Raw genomic sequence first — 22,061 nt, 5'->3', positions numbered from 1 at the left:
GTTAGCAGCTGATCTCTTAACCACTGCGCCACCAGGGCTCCACAGAAGAATGCTGTTTTTGTTGTTTTTAGGTGCTGTCGAGTCAGTTCTAGCTCATAGCAACTGTATGTACTACAGAGTGAAACACTGCCTGGTCCTTTGCCATGCCCACAATCATTATGCTTAAACCCATTGTTGCAGCCACTGTGTCAATATATCTTGCTGAGTGTCTTCCTCTTTTTTGGTGACCCTGTACTCTGACAAGCATGATGTCCTTCTCCAGGGACTGATCCTTCCTGATAACATGCCCAAAGTATGTAAGGTGCCGTCCTGCCATCCTTGCTTCTAAGGAGGATTCTGGTTGTATTTCTTCCAAAATAGATTTGTTTGTTCTTTTTGCAGTCTTGTACATAGATCAGGAGGCAGTTGTTTGAACAGAAAAAGGGGATACTGCATGGTTTAGAGTCAGGAAAAATGTGCTTCAAGGTTGTATCCTTTTGCCACACCTGCTCAATCTTATGATGAGCAAATAATCCGAGAGGCTGGACTGTATGAAGAAGAAGGGGACATCAGAATTGGAGGAAGATTCATTAACAACTTGCCATATGCAGATGACACAATCTTGCTTGCCAAAGTGACAAGGACTTGAAGCACTTACTGATGAAGATCAAAGACCACAATCTTCAATATGGATTACACCTCAACTTAAAAAAAAAAAATTCTCACAACTGGACCGATAAGCAACATCATGATAAATGGAGAAAGGATTGAAGTTGTCAAGGATTTCATTTTATTTGAATCCACGATCAACACCCATGGAAGCAGTAGTCAAGAAATCAAGAAAAACATTGCATTGGGCAAATCTGCTGCAAAAGACCTCTTTAAAGTGTTGAAAAGCGAAGATGTCACCTTGAAGACCAAGGTTCACCTGACCCAAGCTGTAGTATTTTCAATTGTATCTTATGCATGTGAAAGCTGAAAAATGGATAAGGAAACCTGAAGAAAAATCAGTGCCTTTGAATTGCAGTGTTAGCGAAGACTATTAAATATACTCAAAGAATACATCCCCCCAAAAGCCAGACCCACTGCTGTCAAATCAATTTCATCTCATAGTGACCCTATAGGACAGAGAAGAACTGCTCCATAGGGTTTCTAAGGCTGTAAATCTTTACGGAAGTGGGCTACCACAACTTTCTCTCACAGAGCGGCTGGTGGGTTTGAACTGCCGATCTTTTGGTCTTTAACCACAGGGCTTTAACCACTGTGCCACCATGGCTCCTACCAAAGAATATACAGTGGTCCCTAATTCCCTAAGAAATAAAATCCAGATTCCTCACCATTTCAGTAGAGTACCTTCTAATATTTTATTTAGAAAAAGTTAGAATTTTGTGCATGCTCTTGTAATTTTTTACTCTCTGGTATCATCATTTCTCCTCTTGCTAACCTCTTCAGTTCTTAATTTTCTTTTACAGTGTGAATTAATTTTATTTAATGATCACATTTTATAATTATTTTTTTCCCTTTCTGAATTTACTAATCATTTGTCAATTATTAACAAATTACTTCTTTTGATAATAACTATATTTTGGATGAGAATTCTCCTTTTGCATTAAAATTGTATAGTATAGAATGTATTATAGAATTCTGCTGTAGATTGTTAAATTTATAGGCAATAAAATAGTGGCCCAGAGGATAGCCTAAGGTAACACAAATAGTGAGAGAAGGTCTAGAATCTATTTATGACTCTCAGGTAGGTGCCTTTCTTTCTGGAATATTGTGTAGAAATTATTTAACTCTTTCTTTATTTTCTTACAAAATATAAGCATTTTAAACACATGTGCTCTCTAATCTCTATAATGCCTAGTTTACTGCCTGACATGTGTTATATGTAGAATAAACACTGATTGATTTGATTTGAATGCATTTTCATCTATCTCTTGAAATGGATTTATGTCTTAAAAATCCCACCTTTTAAACAGAGCGTTCCTAGTCAGGTTAGCTTTGACTTTGACTTCATTTCTTCTTAAATTTTTTTTTTTTTTTACTGATTACTAAAATGATACATGCTTACTGGAAATTACTCAAAGTATAAATAAATGAATAAAGTAGAATGTGAGGGTCGCCATAGTTCTGGTCCCAGTGAAGGCAGTTAAAAGTTGGGAAATATTATTCCAGATATTTTCCATGTACAAGTTAGCATTATGTATAATAACTAAATAGAGCTATGTGCTATTTACTCAATGTTTTCCTTAAAAATATAATGTGAACATCATTCTATATGAGGACATGTGACTCTTCCTTATTACTTTAAGAAGCTAGATAGTATTTTGTTGACTGGATATATTTACCATAATTTATTTAAATAATCTGTTATTGGTGGACACTTGGGTCGTTTTCAATTTTTTATCATTTTGAAAAAGGCTTCAGTTAGGGTGGCCTATATATAGTTTTGTGGTTTTGTTTTGTATTTCTATAGATATGTTCTTAGAAATGGGTATATTAGATCAAAAGATATGAACATTTTTAAATTGGATAAAAATTGCCAAATTACTTCCAAGAGTTCTGTTATTTTGTATTAGTACTAAATAAGGCATAGTTGCATAATAACATTTTTAAATATCTTGGGCGACAAGTTATCAATAATCTTCTCTTCCAAAATTTTCCCAGCACATTTATTCTTTCAAATACACTTCAGATTTATTTTATATGATTGTCTTAGAAACTATAAAGAACACCATTCCATTTATTACAGCTTTCTTTCCTTAACTGAATTTTGTTGATTTCTTAACTTTGAATCTGTACATTACTTTCTATGTTTAATCCTAGGTATTTTACACTTAAAAAAGATGTTTAGGGGTTCACTATTATGTTTCCTTACAGGTTATTGTTTGTACATAGAAAATTTATTGTTTTACATATTACTTTGCAGCTGTTCACCTTATTAAATTCTCTTGTTTCTAATAAAGATTTTCTGTTAAATTTATTGAGTATTGCGTCAGAGCTAACATAAATATTGGTAAGTATGCATATTCATTTCCAATGCTTAGTTTTATTATTTCTTTCTCTTATCTAATTGCATTGGATACTACTTCAAGAATAAAGTAAAATAAAAAAGCAGAAATAACAAATGTTGGAGAGGTTGTGGAGAGATTGGAACTCTTATACACTGCTGGTGGGAATGTAAAATGGTACAACCACTATGGAAAACAATATGGTGCTTCCTCAAAAAGCTAGAAATAGAAATACCATATGGCCCAGCAATACTAGTCCTAGGAATATATATATCCTAGAGATATAAGAGCCGTTTTTTTTTTTAGAGATATAAGAGCCGTCACACGAATAGACATGGACACGTATGTTCATTGCAGCATTATTCACAATAGCAAAAAGATGGAAACAGCCTAAGTGGCCATCAACAAATGAATGAATAAACAAATTATGGTACATACAATGGAATACTATGAAACGATAAAGAACAGTGATGAATCTGCAAAACATCTCACAACATGGATGAATCTGGAGGGCATTATGCAGAGTGAAATAAGTCTGCCACAAAGGACAAATACTGGATGAGACCACTATTATAAAAACTCAAGAAAAGGTTTACACATAGAAAGAAAAAATCTTTGATGGTTACGAGGGAGGGAAGGAGAGGGGAGGGGAAATCATTAGACAGTAAATAAGTGATAGCTTTGGTGAAGGGAAGGACAGTACAAAGTATAGGGAAGTAAGTACAACTTGACCAAGGCAAAGTCACAGACGTTTCATAGACACATCCAAATTCCCTGGGGGACCAAGTTACTGGGCTGAGGGCTGGGGACCATGGTCTTCGGGGACATCTAGCTCAATTGGTGTAGCATAGTTCATAGGGAAAATGTTCTCCATTCTACTTCAGTGAGTAGTATTTGGGGTCTTAAAAGCTTGCAAGTGGCCATCTAAGATACATCTACTTGTTTCATCCCTTTTGGAGCAAAGGAGAATGAAAGACACAAAGGAAATGTTAGTCCAAAGGACCAATGGACCACAAGTACCAAGCCTCCACCAGCCTGAGCCCAGAAGAAATAGATGGTGCCCTGCTACCACCATCAATTGCTCTGACAACGATTACATTTAGACAGTCCCGAACAGAGTGGGAGAAAAATGTAGGAAAAATTCAAATTCACACACACACAAAAAAAAGACCAGACTTACTGGTCTGACAGAGACTGGAGGAACCCTAAGACTATGGCCCCTGGACACCCTTTTAACTCCGAATTGAGATCACTCCCGAAGTTCACCTTTTAGTCAAAGACTAGACAGGTCTATAAAACAAACAATAACACATGTGAGAAATGTGTTTCTTAGCTCAATCCTGTATATGTGACCAACTGAGCAAGACCTACCTAAAAGCAAAGACAAGAAGGCAGGAAGGGACAGGAAAATGGTACTAATGGAAATGAAGAAACTGGGGTGGAGAAGGGGAAAATGTTGACATATTGTGGGGATTGCAACCAATGTCACAAAATGATTTGTGTATAAATTGTTGAAACAGAAACTAATTTGCTCTGTAAACTTCCATCTAAAGCACAATAAAATGAAAAAAGGAATAATGTAAAATAATAGTGTTTGTAAAGGACACTCTTGTGTTGTTCCTTACTTTAGGAGAATGATTTCCATGTTTTACCATTAAGCATTGTGCTTGCTGTTCGTTTGTGTTGGCTGTCAGCTTATTGGTGACGAGGACCTTCCTCCAGAGCGGACAGAGAAAGGCTTCCCCTGGAGCTGACACCCTGAATTTGGACTTCTAGTCTACCAGACTGTGAGAGAATAAACTTCTGTTTGTTGAAGTCATCCACTTGTGGCATTTCTGTTATAGCAGCACTAGATGACTAAGACACTTACATTATTGTTTGTTTTTCTTTAACCAATCAGGTTTTAGTTTCACTGACTAAGCTACTGTTATGTTGTATTTCTAGTTCATCAGTTATTGATTTTCTCTTTACTAATTTTCTTTAGTGTTTTTGTTGTTTTATTTTCATAGACTTTGAGTTAAATCCTTTATGTATTCTTCAAATGTCTTTTTCTCTATTAAATACTTTTAACAACTACATTTTTCTCTAAGTATTATTGATACAGAGAATTTTCATTGTTGTTTATTTCTTTTTATTATTATTTTTTCACTTTTATTTACCTTGTTGAGAATATGCATAGCTGATTATTTCTTTATAATGTGTAATTTGAATGTTTTCTCTTTTTCCTCAAGAAATATTTTGAAGTATTTTTCTCTTTAAATTTTGAAGAGGAGAGATTGATTTTGGCTATCATTTTGTTGTTAATTTCTAATTACAAGATATTTTCTATATTATTTCTACATTTTTGATTGATTTTCTATTTGACTAATTTTTTTGGCTTAGTACATGACGGGTGAGTGTTTGAAAAGAACTTATATCTTATATTTGTTTGACATAAGCTTATATAGAATTTTATAAATATTATAATAAATAATGAAGTATATTGAATCAGGCTATTTAACTGTATCATTCAAGTCCTCTATGTCATTACTTAATTTTTTACCTGCTTGATCTTTTAATTTCTGGAAGTTTTCATTTAAAGCTACACATTATGATTATTGGAAACTCTGGTGACATACTGGTTAACAGCTACAGCTGCTAACTGAAAGGTCAGCAGTTCAAATCCACCAGGCACTCCTTAGAAACCGTATGAGGTAGTTCTACTCTGTCCTGTAGGGTCACTATGAGTTGGAATTGACTTTTTGGTATATTATGGTTATGGAGCCCTAGCGGTGCAGTGCAATCCATACTGAAGGCTGTGGTCTTTGATCTTCATCAGTAAGTGCTTCAAGTCCTCTTTACTTTCAGCAAGCAAGGTTGTATCATCTGCATAATGCAGGTTGTTAATGAGTCTTCTGCCAATCCTGATGGCCCATTCTTCTTCATATATTCCAGCTTCTCAGATTATTTGCTCACCATACAGATTGAGTTGGTATGGTGAAAGAATACAACCCTGATGCACACTTTTCCTGACTTTAAACCACTCAGTGTCCCCTTGTTCCATCCAAACAACTGCCTCTTGATCTATGTGCAAGTTTCTCATGAGCACAATTAAATGTTCTGAAATTCCATTCTTCGAAATGTTATCCATAATTTGGTATGATCCACACACTCAAATATGGATTGCACTTCAACATAAAGAAAACAAAATTCCTCACAACTGGACAAATGAGGAGTATCATGATAAATGGAGAAAAGGTTGAAGTTGTCAAGGATTTCATTTTACTTGGATCCACAATCAACAGCCATGGAAGCAGCAGTCAAGAAATCAAAAGACACATTGCATTGGGCAAATCTGCTGCAAAAGACCTCTTTAAAGTGTTGAAAGGCAAAGATGTTACCTTGAAGACTAAGGTGAGCCTGACCCAAGCCGAGGTATTTTCAATTGCATCATATGCATCTGAAAGCTGAACAATGAGTAAGGAAAACTGATGAAGAGTTAGGGCCTTTGAATTGCAGTGTTGGTGAAGAATATTGAATATATCATGTGCTGCCAAAAGAATGGACAACTCTGTCTTAGATGAAGTACAACCAGAATGCTCCTTAGAAGCAAGGATGGCAAGACTATGTCTTACACACTTTGGACATGTTCTCAGGAGAGATCAGCCTGTGGAGAAGGACATCATGCTTGGTGAAGTACAGGGTCAAAGAAAAAGAGGAAGACCCTCAACAAGAGGGATTGACACAGTGGTTGGAACAATGGGCTCAAAGCATAAAAATGATTGTGGGCATGGTGCAGGATGGGGCAGTGTTTTGTTCTTTTGTACATAGGGTCGCTGTGAGTTGGAAATGACTTGACGGCACCTAACAACAGCAACAACAGTGGTGCAGTGGTTAAGAGCTATGGCTGCCAACCAAACAGTTCACAGTTGGAATCTACCAGCCGCTCCTTGGAAACCCTATGGGACAGTTCTACTCTGTCCTATAGGGTTGCTATGAGTCAGGATCGACTCCACAGCAATGGGTATTGTGATTATGGTTCTACACATTCGCCATGTATTTTTAATATTTTGTTTTATGCCAATACCATATTGTTTAAGGCATTAATTAAATTTCTGATTATTTTATCTTACTGAATTATGTTTTTATTATTACTATATATATGTATATACACACACATACACATATGTATTTCTAATTTAATGCCTTTATTACCGTGAACCCTACTTTGATGATGTTGATACTCTTGCTTTGTGTTTTGTTTATTATATTTATAAAACTAATGTGTTTATTTAAACAAAACTCAAATGGTACTGAAAGGCCCACACTTTATCTTTCTAGACCTTCTTATATGCAAGCACACAAATGCGTGTACTTTTATTCCAAATGTGCTGGGGCTCCTTTGTGCTAATCTACTCAGAACAGTGGTGTATTTAAAAGAAAAGCAAATCTGATACCAAAAAGGCATTAAGAATGACATAGGCTTTGACTTCTAGCAGCATGGTGGACTGAGTGAACATGGATGCCCTCTAGCATTTATAAATGTATGGAAAGTTTTGTCTGAAATGAAATTAAAAAAAATTCTGAAGTCATAGTTGAGATGGAAAAAAGAATACTTAGTAGGAGCTGATGCCATAGTGGCCTGAGAGGGCTTCAGATTCTGATATAAGTTGTATGCTGGGCCTTCAACATTCATACAGGAATTGAAGACGTGGCCTTGGTTCGTGAGAGGCAAGAAGCTGGAACTGAGGTCTTTGAATAAGCCTAGAACACAGAGGCTCTGCTCCTTTTGCAAAAAGCAGCAAGAAAACTTGTTGTTCACCCTGGGCTCTGACTAGATATACGATTTCTGATAAGAAATCGAACCCCTGTGCTCCTTAAAAACGAGGATGGAGATACTTCCTTCTTTTCCTGTAGACATGTCATCAGGAGGGACCAATTGCTGGAGAAATACATCATGCTTGGTAAAGTCAAGTGTCAGTAAAAAGAAGGAGAGCTTCAATGAGATAGACTGGCACAGTGGTTGGAACGATAAGCTCAAACATAGCAACGATTGTGAGGATGCCAGAGGACCAGGAAAGATTTCTGTTACGCATGGCACCAAACAACAACAACAACAAATGCACAGGTGAAAGGTCCAAATTAACCTACCTATGTAGTGGAATATGAAAAAAATAAATCAATTTTCCCACTGGCTGATTCCAGGGTCTCTCCTCACGAAGCCTAGCAACAATATGACTCAGCAGGAACTCTGCTAACCCAGTGCTGATTATGTAAACTTCCCATGCAAATGACTTCTGTGAACAGGCTGTTTCTCTTGTCAAGAAGACTGAAATCTTACTTGCAAATTGCAAAGCTCAAGGTCATCCAGCTTGTTGGGTTATTCTTCCCCTCTTCCAAGACTTCTGTAAATGGTCCAAGTGTGGAGAGATATGGGGTCCCTCCGCTTGGAGCATCCTGCTAGTCTGTGCCTGTGAATTTAAATCTGCCTGGAGCCTGCCCTATGGGTTATTTGTGGTGTTTCTGTCACTCCCTTGCTTGGCACACAAGAGACCAAGCAGAGAAATCAACACTTAATCCAGAAATTTTGAAACTTTTAGGGAGAAGCAAAAGTACTCCTCAGGTTCCACAAGATTTCCTCTAAAATTTGGTTGTAAAAATTTAGAAAGCAATAAACCAGTAGGCAAACAGGAAAAACATCACTCCAAGAACTGGCAATAAGAGACAATCCAAAAGAAACTATAGAATAAATGTATAAAATTATTATGGGAGATAAAAGAAGGAACAGAAACCTTTGAGGAAAGCTCAGAGCAAGAGATGAATCTGATTATTCTCGAAGTGTCTATCAGACAAGGATGTTACATGAAGCCTGTGGCCCTTGCTGACAAGAGAAACATAGCCAGAGGCTCTTTTGGAGAAAAGCCTTGTCCTTTTTGGCAAGGGAATATTCTCCTGTTGAAAAACAACCCTTGGTTCTGAGTCCTGGTAAGGATGGGATGCCTGACAATGGGATGCCTGGTGACCCATCAGAAATTGGGTGTTGTGTGATTCTTCTAGCAACACTCCCAAGCAAATCATGAAGGCACAGGAAGCTGTGTGAGCCGTAGCCTCACCTACCAACATGCCTGTTGCAGTGGTCTCTTCCCAAACCTACATATGTTGTCTCATGGGGGATTCTCCATGATTATTTGAGAAGGAAAAAATAAACCCAGTGTACAGATGATTTTGTACATTTTGTTGGCAACAGCCAGAAGTGAACCTCTGTATTACAGGCCCACTCAAAAGTGGCCCTGGAGGTCTGTGGAGCAGAGAAACCCACCTAGGAAGCAGAGCGCTGAGAGATGTATCTCTCCATTCATCTTCCCTGGAAAGAGAGATGCCCTGAGGCAAAGAATTATTTGTTGTTTTGTTAGGTGCGCTGAGTCAGTTCCAACTCAGTGACCTTATGTACAACAGAGTGAAACACTGCTTGGTCCTGTGTCATCCTCACAAACACTGCTGTGTTTGAGCCCATTGTTGCAGCCACTGTGTCAATTCATTTCATTGAGGGTCTTCCTCTTTTTTTGCTGACCCTCTTTCTACTTCACAAAGCATCATGTCCTTCTCTAGGCATTGGTCCTTCCTGATAACATGTCCAAAGTATGTGAGATGAAGTCGCACCACCCTGGCTTCTAAGGAGCATTTTGGCTGTACTTTTTCCAAGACAGATTTGTTCATTCTTCTGGCAGTCCATGGTATATTCAATATTCTTCGCCAACACCATAATTCAAAGGCGTCAATTCTTTGGTCTTCCTTATTCATTGTTCAGCTTTTCCACGCCTAGGAGGTGATTGAAAATACCATGGCTTGGGTCATGCACACCTAAAGTGACATCTTTGCTTTTCAACACTTTAAACTGGCCTTTTGAAGCAAATTTGCCCAATGCAATACATCATTTGATTTATTGACTGCTACTTCCATGGGCATTGATTGTGGATCCAAGTAAAATGAAATCCTTGACAACTTCAATCTTTTCTCTGTTTATCATAATGTTACTTATTTGTCCAGTTTTGAGGATTTTTGTTTTATATTGAGGTGCAATCCATTCTGAAGGCTGTGGTCTTTGATCTTCATCAGTAAGTGCCTGAAGTCCTCTTCACTTTCAGCAAGCAAGGTTGTGTCATCTGCGTAGTGCAGGTTGTTAATGAGTCTTCCTCAATCCTGATGCCACATTTTTTTCATATAGTTCAGTTTCTCTGATTATTTGCTCAGCATACAGAACGAATAAGTATGGTGAAACAATACAACTATAAGGTACAACTTTTCCGATTTTTCAACCACCCAGCATCTCCTTGTTGTGCTCGAATGATTGCCTCTTGGTCTATGTATAGGTTCCTCGTGAGCACAATTAAGTGTTCTGGTATTCCCATTCTTCACAATGTTATCCGTTATTTGTTATGATCCACATAGTTGAATGCCTTTGCATAGTCAATAAAACACAGGTAGACATCTTTCTGACATTCTCGGCCTTCAGTCAAGACCCTTCCAACATCAACAATGATATCCTTTGTTCCACATTCTCTTCTGAATCAGGCTTGAATTTCTGTCAGTTCCCTGTTGATGTACTGCTGCAACTGTTTTTGAATGATCTTCAGCAAAATTTTACTTGTGGGTGATATTAATGATATTTGTCCAGGTGTTCCAGGATTGGATAAAGCAAGATTAATGAAGTTTGGTGATATTTTTGTGGAAGAAATAGATGGACGGACCTTAGAAATACAGGGATTCCACCTGAGGAGGAACCTACAAGAAGGTTTGTTACACTACAGCACACCTAGCAAACCTCTGAAAAACTCCCTTTAGGATTCTACTGGTTTCTCTCCACTTGGTTGCTGTTGGTTGTACTTTTTTCTTCTCGCCAAACTACAAGACTCCTCTCTATGCCCCCTTGTTCACTTTTATAGTTTCCAAAATTTAAAAGTATAATCTACTGCAAACATTCAGGCAATATAAAACTAATTTAACCGACTGGTCTGTACACACCAGAAACCGTAATGGCGTAGTGGGTAAGTGCTATGGGTGCTGACCATAAGCTCGGCAGTTCGAATCTATCGGGAGCTCCTTGGAAACTCTATAGGGCACTTCTACTCTGTCCTGTAGGGTGACTATGAATCGGAATCAACTGGAAGGCAAAGGGTTTGGTTTTGGTTTGGATGTACACATCACCAAGGACAGACACTTTGTTGTTTCTGATCTAGTTTTTATTTAACAGGAAATAAGACACTGTTGGACAAAACTGATAGTACGTTGAAAAGAAAGAAAAAAGGTTCTTTATCAATGAAATGCTAGTGAATTCAGACCTGCCCTCACAACTCTTGGGGTGCAGCCCGGCATCTGAACCCCTTTTTTAGGGCGGCCTTGACCTCTTTGTTGCGAAGGCTGTAGATGAAAGGGTTTAAGGTCGGCGTGACCACGGCGTAGACTATGCTGGCCAGGCGGTCGTAGTGGGCTGAGTAGGCCGACAACGGTCGGAAATAGACGGAGAGGACAGACCCGAAGAAGAGCGACACCACCACCAGGTGGGCCCCGCAGGTGGAGAAGGCACGGCGCCGCCCCCCAGCGGACCGCACTCCGAGCACCGCGACAAGGATGCAGACATAGGAGAGGGACACGAGGAGCAGCGGGGTCAGCACCACGGTCAGGCCCTCAGAGAAGATGGCAGTCTCCGCGGCGGATATATCCGAGGTTGCCAAGCTCAGCATCACCGTCATATCGCAGAAGAAGTGGCGCACAGGGGCGCAGGCCGGGAAGGAGAGCGCGGAGATGACCAGCGTGTGGAGCAGTGAGTGGAGGTGGGCCACCGCCCAGGACGCCCCCACCAGCGCCGCGCAGCGCCCGGGCGTCATGAGGGCGCCATAGTGCAGCGGGCGGCACACCGCCACCGCGCGGTCGTAGGACATGGCTGCCAGCAGGTAGCTCTCAGTGATGCCCAGGGCCACGAAGAAGTACATCTGGGCAAAGCATTCCTGGAAGGAGATGGCCTGGCCCGGGTGGAGCAGGCTGATCAGCAGTCTGGGGACCGTGACGGTGGTAAAGCAGACGGCCACGAGGCTCAGGTGACCCAAGAAGTAGTACATGGGATAGTGGAGAGCCGCATCGGAGCTCACCACCACCATGCTCAGGTTGCCCAGGGCATTGAGCAGGTAGACGCCAAGGAAGAGCAGGAATAGCAGCGGTTGGGCGTCTGGCCCATTCATCAGGCCGAGGAGGAGGAACCCTGGGGCGGATGTGAGGTTGGCCAGAGCCTTGGAATGCCCAGACGGGTGGGAGTGCAGAGGGCGGAAATGAGGCAGCAGGCCTAAATGCTGGGAGCTCTAGGTAGACTTCCTGAGATATTGGGGCTCTATGTAAACAATGTTTAAAAATTTTTTTTTCTCCTTGCTAAAATGATTTGAAAACTACAGTGCTCATGCAACAATCCTAATTTTATTGCTGAAGAAACTGAGTCTCAGAAGAGTGTTCTAAGTTAGCAGGCAAGGGCTCAGGCTTTGGAGTAGGTCAGACCTAGCTTTGAGTCCTGATGCTGCCACTCAGATGGTGTGAACTCTCTGAGCCTCAGTTTCCTTAGTAGTTACTCCTGATGTTGGTTGTGAGGATAAAGTGGATAAAAAGTTTAAACACTCAGCCGCTAAAACCTCACACCTAATAAGCACTCAAAACTATTATTTATCTATCATCGTTATTTGCTTGTTTAATAGCCAAACAATTAGTTAGGGGCAGAGCTGGGACTGGGACCCAGGCCTTCTGAATATCAGTCAAATTTTCTTCACAAAATACCTTGTGAATTTACCATTCAATTATTCAGCACATACTGTATGCTAGCTCAGGAGTTGGCCAACTTTTTCTATAAAGGGCCAGATAGTAAATATTTTAAGCTCCGGGGCCAGACAGTCTCTGTTGCAATGACTTAACTCTGCCCTAGTAGCATGAAAGCAGCCATAGATGACAATACATAAACAAATGACCATGGCTGTGCTCCAGTTAAACTTTATTTACAAAAATAGGTGGGAGCTAGATTTGGCCTGCAGACTGTACTTTGCTGACACCTGTACTGAATACCACGACGGACAGAGTGATGAACAAGTCTTAGCTCCTGCCCTCAAACAGTTTGACCTGTAGCAGCTTGCAGAGTGTTATGTACTTTATTAATTTTATGAACTAAGTGAGTATAAATTATTCTTTCTGGAGGAGTTTGGGAAGAATCCAAAGAAGGCGTGGGATTTGAGCCAGGTCTTGGAGAATGAATACGGGTTCAGGAAAAAGACATGATATGGTGGGGAAAGGCGGGGGGCATTCCAGGCAGGTGGAAGAGATTGGGGTTGTTGGCAGAGAAGGCATGGAGCGAAGAGAGTGAGACATCGGCATATAACCCAGACACAAAGTTTTTCCTTGCTCTGACCAAAGAGTGCACAAAATCAGTTGGGCAGAAAACTTTGCAGAGTTGATAAGTTAACCAAGTGATTTCACTTATCTGAGCAACAATGCACTGGTGTCATCGCCACTCAATCTCTTCCTTAAACATATTCTTTTCTCCCTTTGCTCCTAGGTTTCTAGAAATGTTCTGTTACTAATCTAGCCCATTCACCTTTTGCCAGGAAAGTCATCTCTTAGCAGGGAGACTCATTGTGGGCAGGGGCCGCCATCTTACAGCCTTGTCCAGTGATCTGTACACATAATTTGTCTAATAAATACTTGTTGAATAAAGCTTTTTTAAGAGGAATGAAGGAAAACAAAGACAAAGGGAGAGTGAAGAAGAGGAGATGATGGGCAAACTACAGTGATCACTTCTGTCACTTCCTGCGAGAGGCTCCAGATATATCATCTTTTTTCATTTTTCTGCTTCTCTGTTATTGTCACCTATTGGTTGACAGCACTGGGCTTACTGGGTTTGGTTGTACCAGGGAAATAATCTGCTTGTGTTCATGCCAACCCCCTTCACTTCCCCCAATATAGAATCAAAGTCCCCCACTCAGTCTCAGAGCTAGGACCTTAGCCCTCTCCAATCCATCCTCTTTTGAGTATAGGATTCTCCTCCGCAAAGCCACTGACCTTCCCTCCCAACCTGCATGTGGGAGGGTACGGGATGTCATGGAGAGAGCACTGGCTTTGGAGTCAGAGCTGCTTTGGTTTTAATTCTGATTGGCCATGTAAACATAGACCCACCTTCATGTCATCCCCATCCTTCTCACCTATGAAATGGGGAAATTGATTCCTATCTCACATGGTTGATGACAGGATTTAATGAGGTTATGTATGTATAAGCACTTAGCACAGAAGTGGTGCTCAATAGATACTAGTTTCCTTCCGCCAAAACTCTGATGGTTCACCCTGCTCCTTGATGGCTCCTTGAGGCATTCCAGTCCACTTCTGGAGGGCTGTAGTTATTTAAGTATGCTTTTCTTTAATCTCAGCTGAAACCTTCTCTGTAGCTTCTACTCACAAGCCCAGTTTTGGCCTCTGAGGTTACACATCCAAGTCTGCTTTCTCTGCAGCTTTTCACATGGTGGTTGAAGAAATCTATTTTGTGTGTAGTGAGTCTTCTTTGCCCCAGCCAAACACCCTGGTACCTTAGACTCTTCCTTATAGACTTAATTTTCAGATCCTTTGCCATTCTAGACACCCACTGCTTTGCCAATATTTTTCTTAATGGAAATGGGATGCAGTGCTCCAGCTGGAGTTGGAGTGGGCAGAATTCCCTGGGGCAGTATAACAGCTCACCGTACACTTCATGTCTGTTTATTGAGTGCCAGGTTTGCGCAAGGTATCGTTTTGGGCTCTGGGGCTATAGAGGTACATCAACCACATCCTTGATCTTCAGCCATGCACAATGTAACAAGCACCACGCTATCTGTATGAACAAAGTGGGAGTGACTTTCTCTGCCTGCCTGTTTCAGACCAACTGGTTACTATCGAGTCAATTCTGACTCATGGCAACCCCATGTGTTGCAGAGTAGAACTGCACTCCATAGGGTTTTCAAAGCTGTGACCGTTCAGAAGCAGATCACTAGGCCTTTGTTCCAAGGCACATCTGAGTGGGTTTGAATCACCAACCTTTCGGTTAGTAGTCAGGCACTTAACCATTTGCACCCATCAGAGACTCCATGCCTGATTCAGGGAAGGTTCCAAAGAAGAGTTGAAGTTTGAACTAGGTCTGGAAGAATGAGTGGGAAATTATCAGGTTGACAGAGGCATGGGAGTGGGAAACACCTTTCATGCAGTTGGAAGAGAATGTGAAGGCACAGGACAATATTTTGCTGGTAGAGTGGAGCTAAAATATGACCTCTTCCTCGCTAATGCTGTAAGGCAGAATGAAGGGGGGTGGGGAAGAAGGTAGGACACAAGGCAGGAAGATAGCTGAGCAGCGTTGGGTCCTCTCACCTGAAGGGCTGCGTGCCAGACCTCAGCACTGTCTGCAGAGCCTCTGGGCTGTTCTTCCTCTTGGCCAGAGATTACCAGTCCTGAAGGCAGATCCATTGTCAGCCATCTCAGCCTGGAGACCTTAGCCTGTTTCTTGCTGGCTAGGGCAGCAGCCCTAGAGAGAGAGAAAGCCAGAGCTGTGTGGACCCAGGGAATTCCTTATCCATGCTGCGCTCACTTAACTTTACTGCCTCTCTTCACTGCCCATTAAGTACAGTGCATAAGTATTCAAAGCCTTCCAACATGGCTCCCAGTGCTCTTGTCCAACCTTACCTCCAACTACTTCCGTACGTTGCCCTCCCCCCCAACCCCAGCCAGTTTGGCCTTGTTTCTGTCTCTTGGTTTCATCTTTCTCACATGCCATCCCATCCCTGCCTGAAATGCTCTCCCTGCCTTATTTCAATATCCAGCTTTGGCTCCTCCTCTTCCAAGGGGCGCCATCTCCTTTCCTGACTTCTCCAGCCCAAACATAACCCTTCCGTGAAACTTAGCCCTCATTTGCCCATTATCAAAGTGACTTTTTCTTCTGGGATGCTCACCTTCCTTACTAGATGGTGAACCTTCTGAGGGCAAATATTTAGTTGTCTTTTCCCATCTGACCTTAGGCCTGGAACAGACCTGGCAAAGCCAGGAAAGGCTCCACAAAGGAGGTGGCATTTGAACAGGGCCAGCTTAAAGGACAAGGCATTCACTGAGCAGACAAAGGGAAAACCATGTGCAAAGGAAGTTACAAGGGAAACTTCAGGGAAGTTACTTAACCTCTTTGAGCTTCATTTTTCTTTTCCCCTTCTAAAAGTTGGATAATAATAGCATCCTTGTAGTTGGCTGTGAAGATTAAACAAGGTAATATATATACAAAAGCACTTGGCAAATAGTAGGCACCTAGTAAAAGTCGATTTCCTCACCTACCCCAGGCCCTAAGTACTTTTGGTGATGGGGAGATATGGTGAGTGATTTATGCTGGTTCTTGCAGAGACACCTGGCACAGGGCCAGTTTCCCTGTTTGCTGAGCTGCTCTTGTTGACTCAGAGTCCTTTCCATAGGCCCAGGTATGGAAGGTGTTTGCTTCGAAACAGGTGAAACCAAAAAAACCAAACCCGCTGCCATCGAGTTGATTCCCACAGGGTTTCCACGGAGCACCTGATAGATTCAAACTGCCGACCTTTTGGTTAGCAGCCATAGCTCTTAACCACTGTGCAACCAGGGTTTCCTTGAAACAGATAGGAAGGACTTATTTAAGTTTACAAAATGGGTCAGGGACACTTAAGATCTAGAACCAGAAACCCTATCTCCCAGGCAGCTTGTGACCCTAAACTCTATGAGGAAAGGGTCACCTTTGGTAGCAAACACTCAGATGCACCAAGACACAAAAATACACAGGGATGCGTGCTTTCTCATAGACACAGACATATCCTGGTGCATCCAGACACACAGACATGCCCAGACATACACTCACACCCACTTGGACAGGAACATACGCATGTGGGCACTCACGGACTCCCACTTGCAGTCATTTGTACACAGGCATACACATGTATGCAGATCCATGCACTTAGAGAAAATGTACACACTCGTGCCCAGAAGTCACATACACATGAAAACCCAAACACAGACCCACAAATGCAAACAGGTGCAGAGACATAAAGAGACATTCACAGATTCTTGCAGGCACACAGACCCAGGCACGAGTCTACACACCAACGCCACTGAATGCCAACTCCTTCCTCGCTCTGGCTCCCTCTTGCCTCTGGTCTCTGGCTGCCTACACAGAGTGGGGAGTGGGCAGTGCCAGGCAGGGGAAAACTTTGGTCCTGGGTCTCTATCCAATTTCTTCATTCCAGTTTCTTCCTGGTCACCCCAGATTCTTTTCTCAATGGTGCCCCAAATAGCTTCCACTTTAACCACAGTTTTTAACTCAATATGAGCCCTCTTATCTCCATTTGCTATTCCAAAGACACAGTCCCCCTCCTCTATTCTTCCAATGTGTCATGCATCTCTCTTCAGTAATTTATTTAACAATCTTAACTGCTGTATCTACTCTATGCCAGGCAGGTACTGACTTGAGGATGAGGCAGGGAGAGCATTTAGAGATGGATAAGACAAAAAGCTCACTTTCCTATCTTGATATCTGGCAATGATTCTTAGATATCACCTCACCCAGCACCCATGTCACAAACAGGGGAAGCAAGGCCCAGAGAACACTGTGCCTGAAGTCATTCAGCAATCTGGGGACAGAGTCAGGATTCTTATTCAGTCTTCTGAATCCCGCCTATGGCCTCTTCCACTTCCACACGTTGTCTGCCACATTTTGGTGGTTACTTCTCATTTATTCCTCTCTCTCAGAAGCTTGTTTTACCCACCTGGCCTTTTTTTCCATTGATTATTCCTCTCCCTGCCTCCCTGTCTGACGACTCACCTGTGAGCACAAATAGCCTCTGCCTCTGCGCTCTACACTCAGAGGCGGATCCACGTCCAGCAGAGGTAGAAGGAAGGTGTGTGGGCCCAGGAGAGAAGATTTACCTCAATAGGCCAAGGCAGGAGGAGTGGCACTCAGGCTGGGAGCAAAGGGGGTCACATACTAATTAATTAACCAGGAAACTCCATGGAGAGCTGTGATGGCCTGCTGCAACCGCTGGCCCCATGAGAACCCCTCAGCCCTCAGCCAGCACTGCTTCCCTTTCCTACTCTGCTGGAGAGACAATGGAAGAAATGGAACGAAGGAGTCTGGCACCCAAGAATTGGGATGGAAGCGTCTCAGTGTGGTGACCACCCCCACTGGCCAAATGTGCTGTGAAAATGCTGTCACTCCTCTGCCCCCTACCAAGGGACACCATAGGCTGAGAGGGACAGGGTTGTCAAAGATCACACAGCCAGGGGACCCTGGCCTCTTTTCCCTGGCTGTCCCCATGCTGAGCTGTGACCACCACCCTTAAAGCTGTGACCTCACTATGTGATTCCTCTGCTCTGGGATAGCTCTGCCTTCTGGCCCACTGTGAGAAGAGCAGTGAAGTGGATCTGGGGACCTAGATGCCCAGACTCCCAGCACAGGCCCCGGAAGCACTTCTCAGAACTCCAGGCCCACTTCAGCCCCAAGAGTCCCACCTAACCCAGGACTGAGAGGGGCAAAGGGGAGTGCTGGAGTTGTTAGCAGCCTCTGGCTTCAGGGCAGCTGAGTCTCACACCCTGCACAGAGCTGCTGTTGATGGACTTGAGGGTAGCTGCTCTCTATCACTCCACAGCCAGGCTGGAGATAGTGGGACCTCAGCCCTGCCCAGCTTACGGGAAAGCTGGTGCCAGAGCAAGATGATTTCTGCTTCTTGTTTCAAAGCCTCTTGACTGTCCTTTCTGCCTCATGGACTTCAGCAAAGCCGCCCTTCTCGATCTGAGGGGTTGACCTAATTTTCCAGGCTGAACTGATTTCTCCTGAGGGAAGCCTGTCTCTCATCTGCCCTTCCTCCACCTGGGGTGCAGAACTGATAGTCACACCCCAGAGTATGTACTTCTCCAGCTCAACTATTCATTCATTTGAAAACATTTATTCAGCCTCTTTGGGGTGCCCAGCTTTGTTGGGCTCTGACAAGTGTCAGAGAAGTATTGAGAAAAACAATATATTCGAGTCCTAGTTTGGCTACCAACCACCTACAGAACTCCAGGCAAGTCACTCCCTCTCCCTGGGTCTCAGCTTCCTCATCGATAAATTGAGAGGGGGTGAAACTGATGGACTTTGAGGACCTGTTTCATGTCCACAGGCATAAAATTCTGTGGATGTGCCCTTAATAGTTTATATTCAGGTTGGAGAAAGGAAACTCTGGCACAGAGAGTTACAATGCTGGGCAGTAAGGGCCCTGGGGACTTAGAATAAGAAACAGTGCCTGTGGCTCGGATGTCAGGGGATACTTCTGGAAGGAGATGGAGTTTAAACTGAAGAATAAGGTGGATTTGGGTGTGTGGGAGGGTAGTGTGGGTGAAGACAAGGTATCAGTAACCACACTTGATGCAGAGGGGACTTAGGGAAATACAAAAGAAGGAAAAAGCTGCCTGTGTGAGTTTTTAGTAGAGGAAAACATCTAAGAGTCAGCTTCCTGAGACTCTGACACCTCTGTGCCCCTACTAGCTAATCTTGAGGAAGTTACTCAAATTTTCTACACTTTGGTGTCTCACCTGTAAAATGGGAGAATAGTAGAATCTGCTTCATAGAGATGATATGAAGACCAGATGCGTTAATGAATGTAAAGCCCTTAGAATACTGCCTGGCATACAGCAAGTACTAGTTACAGGTTGGCTATTACCATTATTGTCTCTCAGCAGTGCCTACTGTGTGCTGAGTTTTAGGTTTTGCTCTAGGGTCACTATAAGTCGGAATTGACTCGATGGCAACGCATTCACTCTCCTGACATGGATTTAAAAAAAAAAAACTTTTTAAAAGAAGAAGCTATTTTTAATCTCTCCATTCTCCAGGAAAGCATGAAATGACCTTTGGTCAACTGTAAAGAGACATTATCTTCAAGTTGCTAGTAGCTGTTTCAAGTAGAGTTGAGAATACTGGATAATATCCTAAGAATATCATTGTTGTTACAGTATGTGGTTAAAACGAAAAAGAAAAACAAAAAGACCCAAAACTGTTGCGGTTGAGTTGACCCTGACTCATAGCGACCCTGTAGGACAGAGTAGAACTGCCCCATAGGGTTTCCAAGGAGTGGCTGGTGGATTCAAACTGCCAAACTTTTGGTTAGCAGCCGAACTCTTAACCCCTGTGCTACCAGGCCTCCATGTGGTAATATGTGGCCCTATTTGATGTGTTCCTGTTGTTTAGCAATGCAAAGTACAGTCATGCATTGGTTAATGTCCACTCTATGTACTGTGAAATAGAACTTCATGTGATTTGGATGTTGTTCAAACACCATACTACATACAGACAGTCACCAGGTTATAAATGTCAAAGTTATGTAGAACCAATCCCCTGTAAAGCCCATTACATTAAAAATTTGAGAGGGGGACCAAGATGGCAGAGTAGTTAGATCCTTCAGGTGATCCCTCTTACAACAAAGACCTGAAAAAACAAGTGAAACAATTATATATATGACAAGCTAGGAGCCCTGAACATCAAAGGCAAAGTTAGAAAACAGATTAAGCAGCAGGGGGAGGAAGAGATGGTTCAGAACCGGACCTGAGTCACCAGAAACTCTTAGGCGCCATTCCCTGGCCCAACCGTGGCAGGGCTTGCAATAGTGTTCCAGATGTGGTTTTCTCAGGGAGATACAGCTAGCTGCACAGCTTAGTAGCAGCTAACTAGTATGTAAGAAGCCCTAATGAAATGAGGGTTTTTACCCTGACAGGATGCCCATATATGCCTAGCTATCCTGGTCGTGTTAGCAGTGGGACCCTGAATCAGACGCGGGAGTTACAGCTTTGGGGATGATTCAGATCTTATTGATCATATTAATTAAAAAAATTGAAATGCAGATGAAGTAATGAAGTTTTTGTTTTTTCAATAAACAGGATCGTGAACTTCCAAGACTGATTAGAGGCCGAGTTCATAGGTTTGTGGGAAACTATGACAAGAAAAAGAACATTTTCAAATGTGTTTCTGTCAGACCAGCAACTGTTTCTGAACAAAAGACTTTCCAAGAGTTTGTTAAAATTGCAGATGCTGAGATGCAGTATTATACTAATGTAATGAGTGAAATTTAAACAATAGTGAAGGAGTTTAAATAGCAAAAGTTAAAGCATTTTCCTCTGTTATTGTTTGAATTATGGTTTTCATGGTTTTATAGCTACCATTTTCTGTATTTTACTTGTTGAATTAAAATATTTAAATCCCTTTAAATGTGTGAAGATTTTTAAAAGTAATTTTACTGTTTGTATAACATTTACTAAAATCCAACCATTTCAGTTAAAAACACTCAATATAGTAGGGATACATGATAGTACATCTGAGTCATCTGAAAAGCCAGCTTCAGGCTTAATGGAAGAATACTGGAGGTATCTCTGCTCAACTCAGGAACAAAACAAGAGTGCCCACTATCAAGTACTGTTATTAAACATTGTACTGGAGCTTTTAGTCTATGCAATTAATTTAATTACTTCAAATATTTAATGAGTATCTACTCTGTGCCAAGCCACTGTTTTAAGTGCTGAAGACAGACAAAGCAGTTAAAGTAACAAAAATCTCTGAATTTATGGAATTTATATTCTGGGAAAATTCACTAGACAAAAGAGAAAAACTTGAGTATAATAATTACTATTTGCAGAAGATATAACTGCATATATGGAAAACCTAAGAGACTCAACTGAGAAACTACTACAAAAATGAGACAATTTGGTAAGTCAGTGGAATAGAAAACTTAGTAAGCCAAAATCACCAGTGAGTATTATTTATATATGAGCCACAATCATTTTTGTGTAAAATGGAAAAAAATACCATTTAAAATAGAAAAAAAAAATCCAAGACTTAAGCAAGACTAAATAATGAATGTGGAAAGTATATGAATGAACTTTAAAATGCTACTGAAGGGTACAGAAGGAAACTTGGACAAATGGAAAGATAAATCATTTTCTTGGAGAGGAAGACTCAATACAAAGATACTGATTTTCCTCAGATTAATTTGTAATTCAGTAAATTTCTAGTTATGTAAT

At 41.7% G+C, this 22,061-nt stretch overlaps 1 protein-coding gene across 1 annotated transcript; it reads right to left on the bottom strand.

The window, feature by feature from the left end:
* Positions 1 to 11,314: 11,314 nt before the first annotated feature.
* On the bottom strand, positions 11,315 to 15,482 carry LOC100659610 (olfactory receptor 1L4-like). Its single transcript, XM_064270347.1, has 2 exons — positions 15,387 to 15,482; positions 11,315 to 12,253 (listed from the first exon to the last, which is right to left on the bottom strand). Exons 1-2 carry the CDS (start codon positions 15,480 to 15,482, stop codon positions 11,315 to 11,317), a joined length of 1,035 nt encoding a protein of 344 aa, XP_064126417.1.
* Positions 15,483 to 22,061: the final 6,579 nt, after the last annotated feature.

This window comes from Loxodonta africana, chromosome 18 (assembly GCF_030014295.1).
Source record: "Loxodonta africana isolate mLoxAfr1 chromosome 18, mLoxAfr1.hap2, whole genome shotgun sequence".
NCBI lineage: Eukaryota > Metazoa > Chordata > Mammalia > Proboscidea > Elephantidae > Loxodonta > Loxodonta africana.
Note: the sequence above shows the minus strand (reverse complement) of the source record. Positions and strands in the feature narration are given on the sequence as shown.

What these genes read in the sequence shown, in the direction of transcription:
- LOC100659610 (XM_064270347.1), bottom strand. Translation starts at nt 15,482, where the DNA reads ATGGATCTGCCTTCAGGACTGGTAATCTCTGGCCAAGAGGAAGAACAG. An exon ending in TCTGGCACGCAGCCCTTCAG is followed by an intron (nt 12,254 to 15,386) that starts GTGAGAGGACCC and finishes GGGCATTCCAAG; the next exon opens with GCTCTGGCCAACCTCACATC.